At 33.9% G+C, this 13,088-nt stretch overlaps 1 protein-coding gene across 1 annotated transcript; it reads right to left on the bottom strand.

Moving 5' to 3' along the window:
* Positions 1 to 4,772: 4,772 nt before the first annotated feature.
* On the bottom strand, positions 4,773 to 10,975 carry Pino (protein pinocchio). The gene is made up of 4 exons (XM_085953205.1): positions 10,620 to 10,975; positions 8,924 to 8,989; positions 5,995 to 6,313; positions 4,773 to 5,610 (listed from the first exon to the last, which is right to left on the bottom strand). Exons 2-4 carry the CDS (start codon positions 8,971 to 8,973, stop codon positions 5,410 to 5,412), a joined length of 570 nt encoding a protein of 189 aa, XP_085809331.1. The 5' UTR covers positions 8,974 to 8,989; positions 10,620 to 10,975; the 3' UTR covers positions 4,773 to 5,409.
* Positions 10,976 to 13,088: the final 2,113 nt, after the last annotated feature.

The following is a 13,088-nucleotide window of genomic DNA, read 5'->3' as shown; positions in this document are numbered from 1 at the left end:
TGATGTTTATTTCTATTAGAATTTTATAACTAAATTATGGATATTTCAGTAACCAAATCTAAAGCAGCCATTCGAAAGAAAAAGTACATATTTGGTAGGTACTGTCATTGTATCCATACTAGTATCGTGTTGAAACATTTTAATATCACAACAAATGCAATGTCTTCTTGAAAAACAATACGATTCTAAAATTATGTAGTTATGCGGCATAACTATTTAAAAAAGTTTGAGGCTTAAAACATTAATTCGCTAAAAGTTTTGAAAATGGCATTAGTCTAATTTCACCCCGTTTCACAGTACATTTTGTAGAGCATTAAAATACAATTTGGGTTGATCAAACTGCGGGGGTTGAATGTCATTGACACATTGACTCAAAACAATTGTTTAATTATTAACTTCAAAACGGTGTATTACTTACTTGATCAATATAATATTTGCAATAATATAATATTTTTGTCGAACCAAGTATATTAAAAGAAAACATTTTCTGATTCACATCTATATGCTCCATCTGCATGAACAAAAATGTTATCTTTCGTCGGCATTTAAATATTTTAACTAAAGAAAAAGTATCTATGTATATGACGTATACTTTTTTGACATCCCTAATTATGTCAGGTTTGAAATGTTTTTTTAGTTTTGTTTCCTAAAATTTCAAAGTACATTTACAGAGTATTAAAACCATATTAACACTTTACGGTCCGGTAACGCCACATTGGCGTCCTTTGCAAGCCGAACGTTACGATCCGGTGACGCCTACGTGGCGTCCTCACATAGGCATATCTTTACTGTGAAAAATAAATATGAAATTTAATATTTGGTTGCAAGATCTATCGACAGATGGTTGAATGACATGTGCAAGAAGTAAAAGCACGATGGAAAAAAAATATTGCGCGGTTTTTACAGAGATGGCGGACGTAATAAATACCATTCAGTATTTTTTTTGTACCTATACCATTTTTTTAATTAGTTATAAGCCCGTTTCTAGGCGGGTGAATCACGAGACATAAACAAAAAAGGTAATAAACACTCAATGTTATATTCCAGTGTCGTCACTTCAACTTCGAAATTTTATTTTCGACCCTTTTCAGTGGTAGTCAACCATTTATGAACCTGCATTCTTTTTTTAAAAAATGAACGCGATTTTTATCTATGAAATTGCGTGCTATTTGATATTTTGTCTTTAATGGTTTACTACCCATGAAACGTCCACCATGCTTCATCATCCATGATAGAAATTTTATCTTGAAAATGAGAACAGTTATAAATGTGAACTTGTATCGCGTTGTTATTTTCGTTCGCTTTTTTCGGGAGATTATTGCTTGTGTAACTGCATAAATAATAGCTATTATTATTTATATTTGTTGCACTAATTTCATTGAAAAAATAATTAATCTAAGTATATTTTAGCTAGGATATATATTTTTTATTAGTTTTATCTCCAAAAACACTTTTTAAAATGGAGGACCAATCTTTTTTAGAGGAAAACTATGCGGATTGTATGTCAGATATTCCCAGTGACTGTGAAGATATCGGAGATTTTAGTGATATTGAAACAGACTCATCTGCTCCTCTGAGAACACGCCCACGTACAAAATATTTCGCGAGTGATTCTGAGAATCTCCGCCGAGAGAGAACAAGCTATTTGAAGGATTATCAGGAGTAACATTTCTAAAGGTCTTTTCTCATCGAGAATTGACTGTAATCATTATATCAAATAAGGGATCACGCACACTCTAGTGCGCACGCCAACCAAGGTCTTGGGAAGTTGCTCCTGGGACACTTTCGGCACAAATTTTTAAGAGCGCCTAACGTTCGTTACGTCACGGTATACGCCTGCATAACGGGTATAGAAACGTGGATATAAAAGAAAGTTTGCAGATCTTTGTAATTTGGCCGTGCTAATTGGATGTTTTGAACATGTGTAATGCCAATGTGAAACAAAATATTTTGCGACCTTGTTTTTCTACGGAGGTCCTCAGTTTGGAAATCTTTATCGGAGAACTTCGCCTTATAACGTAGATAACCAGCGCTATCTTAAGATATAAATAAAAAAGGTGTGCCATCAATATTCTTTTCGAGCCACAAAAGGAGCTGAAGATGATGCATACAAAGACCAATAATTGTTTATATCATTGTAACTCCATGTTAATAACTTTAAAAGGCTTGTTTCTTTTACATGTCCCTACAAACTGAGCCCAATCCCATGGAGTAACAATTATCTGCATACCGTTCAGCATCTTTTTTGACATTCAGTTATAGAGTGGTCAGTGTCGATCTCCATGTGTGTATGGCCTCGTAATAGGAATTTATGATTTTCAGCGTAGGAATGGTTTTCAGAAACCAGGTATATGAAAAACAATCATGATATTCCTATTTTGGCCAGGGCAATTTTATTAATTATCATACCAAATCGTCAGCTCTTCAATATTTGCTAAAACATTGCTAGATGCCCATTTCATCAAGCAGCAGCTGTCCTTATTGCCACCACTTTCACTTTTTATTTCATCCACATCAGTGTTGTGTCTCACCACTTGCATCATCGTAAATTGTAAAATTCAGAGTCCACAATTTTCTCAGATGGAAACTATATGGAGTCGGTAAACACTTCTCCAAGTCAACCATTATTACTGTCATACTGGTAAATTTTTCTTTTGCAAGAGTTTTATCAATCTTATTTAATTGCAGTTGCTTCCTGTATGTGATCTTCCGAAAGGTGTCTTTGAATTTCTTTTTCTTCAAAAGAAATATTAACATCTTTAAGACTCATCTTAGGGTTATCGCAGGCGTCACAGGTATCATTGCTTGGCAAATGAAATGAAAATTTTTATTTTATTTAATTGAAAATCCATTTGAATAGGTATATGGCGATAGAGCCACAATTTTGGGTTCATTAATGTGGTTATATTCTTTGAAGAATAAATCACACATTTTTGTAATACTTATTTATGTATAACTAGCTGTATCACCCGGCGCTGCCCGGGAGTTACGTAGAGTGCAAAGGATTGAATTAAAAAAAGTAAAAAAATATAATATTTTAGATTTTTATTTTTTTGTACATTTATTGCATTTAAATATCTTAAAAAGTAGTACAAATTCAATTTATTATTGTAAAACTGTCCCCGGGGTGCAACGGGTTAAAACTGAAATTCGAGACCCCGACCACTCACTCCGGCTCTGATGCGTCCCCAGGGTGCAACGGGTTAAAACTGAAATTTGGGACCCCGACCACGCACTCCGGCTCTGATTCCACTACATACATTTATTGTCCGTGAGTGAAGCATTCCGATCTACGAATAACACGTCATTTGCATCTAACTTTGCCATTTGACCTCCGATCAAGCTGAAATAAATGCCAATATTTTTTAAATGTACACATTCTAGCGACATTTTCAATAAAAAATGGGGGTTGCAGCATTAACTTCTGCGTTTCAAGGCCTTGTATGCGGCGACTTTTTTTCTGCAAAAACCTTAAAACTGTCCCCGGGGTGCAACGGGTTAAATCTGAAATTTGAGACGCCAACCACGCACTCCGGCTCGTCGGACTCCGTCTACTGTCCAAATTTTGTCGAAATCCGACTCCGCGTGTGGATTTGTACAAAGAAAAACGAAAATTATAGTATAGATAATAATATGTACCTACCTAACGTTTGTTGGACTTCCGTGTTTATGGAATTATTATATTGGTTTATTAACATTTTTCTTAGAGCATAAACATCGTAAAAAGGACACCCGTTGTTTATGCACTAAAGTGAATTGGACTTCAGTGATTTTTTAATTAGCTATATCGGTTAATTTACTACTTGTGGACTTCAGTGTTTCATTCATTTGTGTAATGAAATAAAATAAAATTTTCTGCATATTAACTCAGAAACGGTAAAAACTGGACTCCCGTGGTTTTTCCTCTAACGTACAGATATTATTATGGTGGCAAAGGAAAAGTTGGATAAGATTTTTGGGAGTGTATTTATGTGAAAAAAAATACATCAATCAGGACAAATTGTTTTATTAAATCTATAACAAATTTATTTCATAAATACTATTGTTAAATTTTGAAAGTACATAATATATCAAAATATTAAACATTTAAAATGCAGAAAGCTCAATAATGATATAATATAAAATATAATGACATTCCCGTATTTATTTTTTACAACATCAACATAGAAGTTATTTATATTATTTTGAAAAGAATTTTTGAAAAACAAATGTAATCAATGCAGGATGTATTTTGTATGCAATAGTGAATCACAACAATACATGTTTAATGGTGAATTAATAACAAATACACACAATGCAAACAAACTAAAAGTTGTCAACATTTTGAATTAAAAAAATATATATAACAATTCAATAAACCTGATAAAAAAATATACAATTATATAATATATATGCTTATAAGAAATATTAAATTATTGATTTAATATTTGCATAATTTACATAACAGCTGACCAGTTAACCCATGCAAATGACCTTTGAAGTATTTCCTTCCAATATGATGTTGAATAATAACTTCAATAAATGGTTGGCGATAGTTACAATGCCGTTCAATGAGACTCGAGTTGGGTTGACTGGTCGATAATTTAGAAACTAACATTATAATATTTAATTGCTTTACATAATACTTATTATAGTTACTGTAAAAATATTAATCTAATAAGCCGGACAAAGAAACCTGTTTAATGGGAATTTACGTATTAAAATCTCGTCTGTGCTTTATATCAAAATTTTATCAATATAGACTTAATGGTTTATATGCAATGTGTATTTTTATAGTCCACAGGTTTAAGTTGAAACCGGATGAGTGAATTAAACACTGATTAGAATGTCCAAAGTTCACGACACATTATCACAAAACTGACATGTTCGCATAGATCATATTGTTCTCCAAACAAAATGCAAATTTTCCTCTAGAGCCTAGGGTAAAAAGCGTGAGATACTCTCATAGACGCCGACGGCAACGAGGCGTCTACGAGCGGGTCAAAGAAAACAGAACAGTCTAAATCTCTCACGTCATATCGACGCAGTCCAAAATTAATTCTATTATGAGGTCGCCGAAAGAATAATTTAGATGGTGGTGAAATTAACCTCACTTTACTACGTCCATTTGGTGATGCACGCCGCAAGACTTAACAGGTGAACTTAAAATTAATCCATATGCGGCTGATACATTAATACCAGAGTTGAAATGATTCTCGGCCGCATCAAAATATAATATTTGTAAGTCATTCGAATATTTTGGAGTGATGTAGTTCACCGTTCGGTCTGCTGATGCTCTTTCGAAGACCATCAGAGAGATCCTGAAAGATCCGGTCTGCAGAAATTGGGCGAGAAGCGATCGCAACACAAGCTATGCATCACAACGGGACACAAGTGGGTGAAAGTTTGAAGTTAGAAACTGAAATGCCGTCACGACTGTCGCTGCTGGGCGGAGAGCTGTTCCAGCCGCTGGCAGAGGTCAGAGGCGAGACGGGCGGCCGCCGAGCAGGGGGAGGGCAGGCGAGCTATCCGGGTGGGAGGTGGTCCGCATGCTGGGTACGCCTGTAGTGCTACAGGTTTCTCCGAGAAGGGGCACACGCCTTGCCAGCGGGCCTTACCACAAGTGTGGGACTGTAACAAAATAGAACAGTTATTTATATTAATTTAATCATGAGAGCTTTAAGTATTTTATCTAAACAATTTAACATGATTCACTAAGTGAAATAAAAATATTGTATCAAATGAAAGTATATCTGCTATTGTATCAATTGGAAAGAATTTGTCGTGAGAGATTTTTTAGGTCCATAGACAAAAGCATCTACACTTTTACATTTCTACTGATGATACATCTTCTTTTATGTGTTGAATGACAAAATATAAAAATCACAAAGGTATACAATCTTTTGAAGAGTTAATTATTGTTTAGTTTGTTCATTTGAAATAGTAAAAAGTGATGTCACATAGGATGGTGGCGTAGACAAGATAAATTGATAATGCAATGAAGGAGCCACTCACCACATTGAGGTCCCGCTTCCAGCGCTGGCCACAGGCGGCCCGGCAAAGAGGGCAGGGCCTGTCGAGGGCATATCCTCCGCACTCGGAGCAATCCAGCGAGACGTGCTGCTGCGACCAGTTCACTCCGCACGTGAAACACGAGCTGAGCTGCGCGCGCAACTCCTCAATGCTTAGCACCGCCTCCGCTGTCTCGTGCGAGTCGGGGTACCCATTTACTCCTTCGTCACCGCACCCTGACAAGTCTGAGTCTCCACCGTAATACATCCCGTAGGTGTCAACATTGTCCAAGGACACGGCGCTCATGCTGCGTGACCCGAGACTGCAATTAAAATAAAATATAAAATCATTAACAACTTAATCCTGTATTATATAGTTACATTAAATGGTATGATGTTAAAACTGTGATGAAAATCTTCAACAAAAATATTACCACTAGTTCAAAGAATTCATGACTAAGGAAATTATAAATCTCCTGAGTGGAATGACAATAATATTATGCCACCTGCACTACTTACTAATAAATAATGCACTCCATGTTAAGGCTATACTTCAGCCGAGGCATGGTCTAAAAAGATTGTGACTATGCGACTCGCAGATTGTGCAAACGACGCGTGTAGAACAAAACATAATTTGTCATAAAAATTCAACATGCGTCCATTTAATGATATGTTTATTGTTATATTAGTAATAATAATATATCCATTGACATGTTTTCTTTTCGAGTACATGCGTGACGTTTTTTAGTCATCTTTACACGATTTAAGAATATATTCCTCCGATACCATCACAAAACAAATTTACGTGCTCACATCTCGACTACCTCTCTCCGATTTGCAACAAGTGCGAATATTTTGTTCCACCTATTGAAAATTATTTGCTGTTTCACTGCTGTACCTATGCTCCTAATACATTGATGAATGTTCCCTAGTAGGATTTCGACATTTCTGGTCACAATACGTAAAACAATTTTAAATTGTTAAGAGAGTTAAAATAGGTCATGAGCCAAAGGGATTGGACTCCTCTCATGAGCCTGTTTTTTGAATAAAATATATAATATGAAAACAAAAGCCTCCCACATAGAAAGAAAAGCTAAGAAATCTTTCGGCATAAATTCTGCTGGGAATAAAAGTCGCATGGATAGAAAAAATCGGAGGAAGGTAATCTAAAAAATGCCTTCGAATCTGATTCTGAAGGTAAATGAATTTTCAGTAACAAATTTATTTTATACTATCCTCGAGTTGGCAACCTTTTTCCAAAATGTTATTTTTGAATGATAGAAATTATTATTATATCATGTGTTTTTAAAGAGGAATCTCAACTAGTTGTTATTTCTCACATACTATTATACTCACGAGGAATTGATTATTAAATGTTTATGATCGCCTATAGGTATATACTGACACCCTTTCACTAAACTCAACAACGTTACGTAGGTATAAATATTAATAAATAACACGCCGGCGGGAAAATAGAAATTTTAAAAAAATGCCAAAATAATATCTAATTTGTAGTATTGGAAGTATGTAGGTATCTCAAAAAAAAAAACAAATACCTAGGTACTCCACTAGACAAAAAAGCAACTGGGTATATTGCATAATGATTATTATCTCATTAGACACTAGGAAACATAATACCCAATGAAAATCATTTTGATTCCACAGCTGTTGGAACAAAAAACAATGCAAATTACTACATATTCCTTTTCCTGTGTTAGTTGTCTTTGGTAGGTACCTATTCTATATATTATTATACAGCTTTTTGCAACCACAGCACCGACATTTTACACTGCATACGAATGCGGCTGCACTATGCAACAATGTTTTCGTCGTGTGAATGACCCGATCAGTGTTGCCAACTAAATTTTTCAAAATTCAGTAGATTTCTTCAAAATATCGTTAGAATAACAAAAATGTACGAAATTCAACTATTGTGTTAGTGAAAGCGTGTATATTGACATAATCTCACAAGTGTCTTTTAAAAATCATGTAAAAAGTGACTTTTATTCATAACAAATAAACAAATATAACTTCTTCTTTTCCTGACCAAAATTTCAGTAGACATGGCAACACTGGAACCGATGGATAAAAATGTATACCTACTTGATAGGTAGATATATACTAAATCACTCGGTTGATGTAGGTGCGATCGAAATATTTTTCTAATTTCAACAGTATTACTCATTAGGTACCTAGGTACACTATACATTTATCTGCTTTGCTAGCAGAAATCATTTTTCTGTGTTGATTTCGTATTTAATATTCTAAGATACAAGCATGCGTAGGTAGGTATATGGGTATTCTTCAAATTTCCCCACGTTTTCAAGTAGAGTAAGTATCTCACCATTTCCGATTGCGATTATCTATGGTGATACGAAATCTGATATACCTTCATAGCAATCGATATACCTAGGTAGGTACCTAATATTATTAATAATCTTTTGGGAAACACGCTACGTAGAATATTGTTTTATAATATTATGACAATATACCTACGTCTTATCAATAATATAAACAATAAAATAACAAATCCGTTGTCACTATAACCCATATAAATTTGTTGCCTGGTCAAAGTTTACTGTGTCAGAATTGAATAATTATTTTGAAAGAAGATAATAAACAAGTAGTCGTATGTTACTTGAGTCTATAAAACTGAAAACTGGAATCGTTATTGGCATATTTACCTGGGTGTATATTGTCATAATAACACCAGCCTCGCTATGCATATTATTATGATTATTAGTTTTATTGTAATAAATAAGTACCTAATCGGAATTCAATGTTATTTGTTTAACTTTACTAGTTTCCGACAACCTTCCTACAAAGTGTGAGTTGGCCTGTGGATACAGTGCGGGTATTACCCCGTCATTAATATTTAACACAAATAATGTAATTGTAATTTCTATATGATTTCAATAAAAATCAATGCTTACTGGTCAAGAGAACTGCTGAGTTCAGCGGGGTGAATACTCGCCATGGACATGGTAACTGCGTCAGATCTGTGAACAAAATGAAAAAAAAAACTTTAGTTAACTTTAATCCACTATGAAAGAAAACTAGACACTAGAAAAACACGTGTCAGAAAATGCGCTATATTTCTTTATAATCTAAGGCGCTATACTACCTAGGTAAGCAAAGAATAAGGCACCCAAGTAAAACCTGCCAAAACTCTTCAGGTAGGTACCTATAAGTCGGATCTTACTAGTACTAGTTTCGGTGCGAACTTAATTATACCTACTTATATACAAATGAAAAGCAGTAACAGCACCAATTTTATTTTCGAAACTTTCCTGCAGATTAAAATATATTGGGGAGAGCGGCACTGGCACTATTCGATATTGTGGATTGTAGACACTTACCTATTTGGTAAAAGTTATTTCATAAAAATAGTCATACTACTCTTAATAGTGATTATAATTAAATTACTATTAGTAACAGTGTAGTGAGAGATAATTGTTTTAATTGTAAGGTTGCGCCAGCAGCATTCGGTCCGAATCCGAGAATGAAGCGAAAGCAATTTAAAGAAAACTTTCGTTTAATCAAACATTCTTAAACGTTCAATAAATAGGTGGTCATCGTTTTATGTTATTCATCAAACGTGATTGGCCTATAGAAAAACATAATTATTTCAGTTGGTACTGGTTTGAATTGAGCTCAGATCACACCGTGGACAAAATACACTAGTTACGTATTTAACGAACATGAAAATGGGTGTTTTTTTTTTAAATGCTCAGGTACCTACCACATCTGTCATCTTAAGGGCCCAAAATAAATAGAATCTAATTGGTTTTCGTTACATAGTCAATTATGTAGTAGTATCACATCAATTGCTCATAAACACAATTTCATGTTGAATCTGTGCTAATTTCATTTGTCTACAATAAAGTTGAGCCTGTAATTTGTATGTACAATATTTTTATTTTCCCACCATACTCAACAGGCGTGTACGGTGACAATGTAGATAGGTACACAGTGTTATAGTATTATTATTATGATATGGAACTATGAGTTTTAAATTATAAACAGATGTATCTATTGTTATTGGCGAAAGCACACATACGAGTTCTTGAAAAAACAAAATATGTGATCAAAAATAATAATTATTAATCAATTAAGTTTCCATTTAAATAATATTTACAACTACCTATGTACCTATCTAAGAATTATATATTCCGTGAAGTTATTGAAACGAGGTTGGTAAAGGCCAAGGGACAAATTAATATTAATACACTTGCATTTTCTCGTTTATGCATTTAGGTACTATGTTGCAGATAAATCTGCATCCATGCCTAATTATTTTACTTAATATTAATTTGTTCTGGTGTAGTAAGTACTATGTAGTTCACCGTTATATAAAATGAATGTCATCTCAATTTAAAACATGTTTACAACAAACAAAACACTTTGTGAATGTGAAATGAAATAGGAAGTTATTACCAATACCACGTTATCCAGTTGATAACTTTAATTAATAAATTTCACTATTATCATTATTTTTAATGTACCAAACAAGCAAAGAGAAAGTTGAATACATATTTATAATTTCACTCATACCAGCAATAACTTCGTAAATATTAGGTGATTAAAAGTAAGTAAAGAGATTAATAAAATATAAATGTTATTGCTTACCAATAATTTATATAACAAAATAAGAAATCACGTCCTTAAATGCAAGACAGAAGTTTAGTCACTCGAAGGTAAAGAATTCCTTTGGCACAATAAATTTAACAGTTTATTTCTTTCACTGCATTCCACAACCACAGTTCATAAATGAGAAAAGTTTCACAATAAGTTATGACTCAGTGGAAAGATATTTTAGTTCATAAATTCACAAGCGACGCAAAATCAGCTTATACAGTATACACAATCGATTTGTATTTTAGATGTCAAAATTTGTTTTCAAAATAAACGGATAACGTTCGATTTTTAATATTATGGAGGTTTAATTTAAAGCGACCTCTTCTCTCGATGGCTACAACGGGAATGTTCGGTTCGGCCGTTCGGCGGGCCACGGGGGGCAGTGAACGAAGAAACGAAGCAAACGGGCGCCAGCCCCCTCCATGTCCGTTGGCGGCTATCTGATTCGAGAACTCAAAGCCGTTATAAACAGTGGCGTACATACGTTAGCCCCCCTCGGAAAATTCATCGAATTTATCAGATTAGCTGTCATCTAGATCAGTCCGAAAATAGGTAATTAGTCATAATGATGAATTACATTACTTAACTCATAGAAAATGAGAGAGGTGCTAATCAGCATAATACAATTTTCATCAATATAGAATAGCGCTCGATAATTTTCAGAATATATTTAAGTCCTTAATTTTACGTATAAGTGGGTGAGTTTTTTGTATTACCTATATAACTACCTACCTCAGAGGTCAAATGGAATAACAATCTTTAAACTTGTGGCATGCAAATAGTGCAAGCACCGCAGAGACGTCGTAAATATAATTTTTACCATAAGTCAAACAAGTTTCGGATAAAAATATCATAAATTAAGTGAATTTAATCACTTTGTAATAATTCACAAACCGGTATGCAATATTTAATTTTCCACAAGACGGAGCGATAATTGGGGATAGGGGGGCGGGGATTTCACGAATCGGAGCTACGTTCCAATGCGCTCCGGTCCATTGCGAGCTTTGAATTACCTATATACCTAATATTTCTCATATCCAACTAAGTTTACTTTTCTTAAAAAGCGCGAAGAAAGTCTATTAGTACCTACCAAAAATACTCATATTAATTGAAATTTTTCAATGATATGCGAAGTTTCTTTTGTAGTTTGTGAGAGTTCAATCAGAAAAGTTGAAACATAATATTTTGGTAGATTTTTTCAAACGTTAATTGATAATATTATATAAGTCTACCTCTCCTCTTCGTCGGCGCTACATTTCAGGGTGGGATTTGGTCTCACCAAGCGCCGACTTCTATTCATCAATAGCCCTTTCCGTTTTCCAGACCCCCTACCATTTCCCAGTCCTTTTTTTATGCTGATTATAGTACAAAGGTGTAAAAATTATAGTATTTCTGAAAAATATATAGTACAGGAACATTTTACGTCTTGAATCCTTTAAAATTATAGTATTTTGGCATATTTGGCGTAAAACTATAGTATTTTACATTTTTCGCGAAATTAAAATTATAGTATTGTACTATAATAAATTATAGTACGGTTGGAATCACTGATGTAGACCTTATTTTCAATAACAGTATAGGTACAACAGAAAAAAGCCTTGTGGTGACTGGTGATAGAATGTATTACCCATATTATAAAGTAGGTACCTATTGTTTTGAAAACTGGATGCTACAAAAACAATCACTGTATTTTTAATAGTTTAAGAAATAACACAATAAAATCGTTTTTACGTATTTTACTTGTTGAATTTTTTTATTTATATTTTTTTTGCAATAAATAAAACAAAACCGACAGGGACGCGCGAAGCTGGGGTGTTAGGCTGCGCGCACACGGCAAAGCGAAGTTTCGGATTCATCCGCCAAACGTCGTTTACGGGTCGAATGCGTTTTGTTTGCGTTTCGTTTATGGCGATATATCGACGATGCTGTCCAAACATCTGGACAGAGAAAACACAGTTTTCAAGGAGATTCATAAACGCCTTTTTTTGAAACTGCACCCTGCTGCGAGAGTATTTATCTCTCATTACAGTGGTGTACAAGGGTAAATAAATCAATATAAAATCAGTACATAATATTGCATTATACCTACATTTATTTTCCCACTATTGCTTCTTTTGGAGCTGGACTGTTTTATATCGATAGCGTTTTGAAAATTACCTATTATTGTGCCTATTATGTATCATCATAAACTTTGTCTGATCAATACTATCGACCGAGGGTACTTGATGGAGTTTGAATTTAAATTCTAATTGATTTAGGTTTTGTACTATTATTATTTATTAATACAATAAAAAAAAAGATTATAAGTTAATACACGAAGAAAGGGTAAAAACCTTATTACCTAGATACCCACTAAGTAAAGGATGAAGTATAAAAACATAATATTGTGAATAATTTGAATACTTGCATTGTTTCTAAAAACTTGTTGTAAATACTATTAATACATTCGGTAGGTAAGCA

This window comes from Rhyacophila brunnea, unplaced genomic scaffold (assembly GCF_057557595.1).
Source record: "Rhyacophila brunnea isolate RB1 unplaced genomic scaffold, BYU_Rbru_1.0 scaffold_3, whole genome shotgun sequence".
Classification (NCBI taxonomy): Eukaryota; Metazoa; Arthropoda; class Insecta; order Trichoptera; family Rhyacophilidae; genus Rhyacophila; species Rhyacophila brunnea.
Note: the sequence above shows the minus strand (reverse complement) of the source record. Positions and strands in the feature narration are given on the sequence as shown.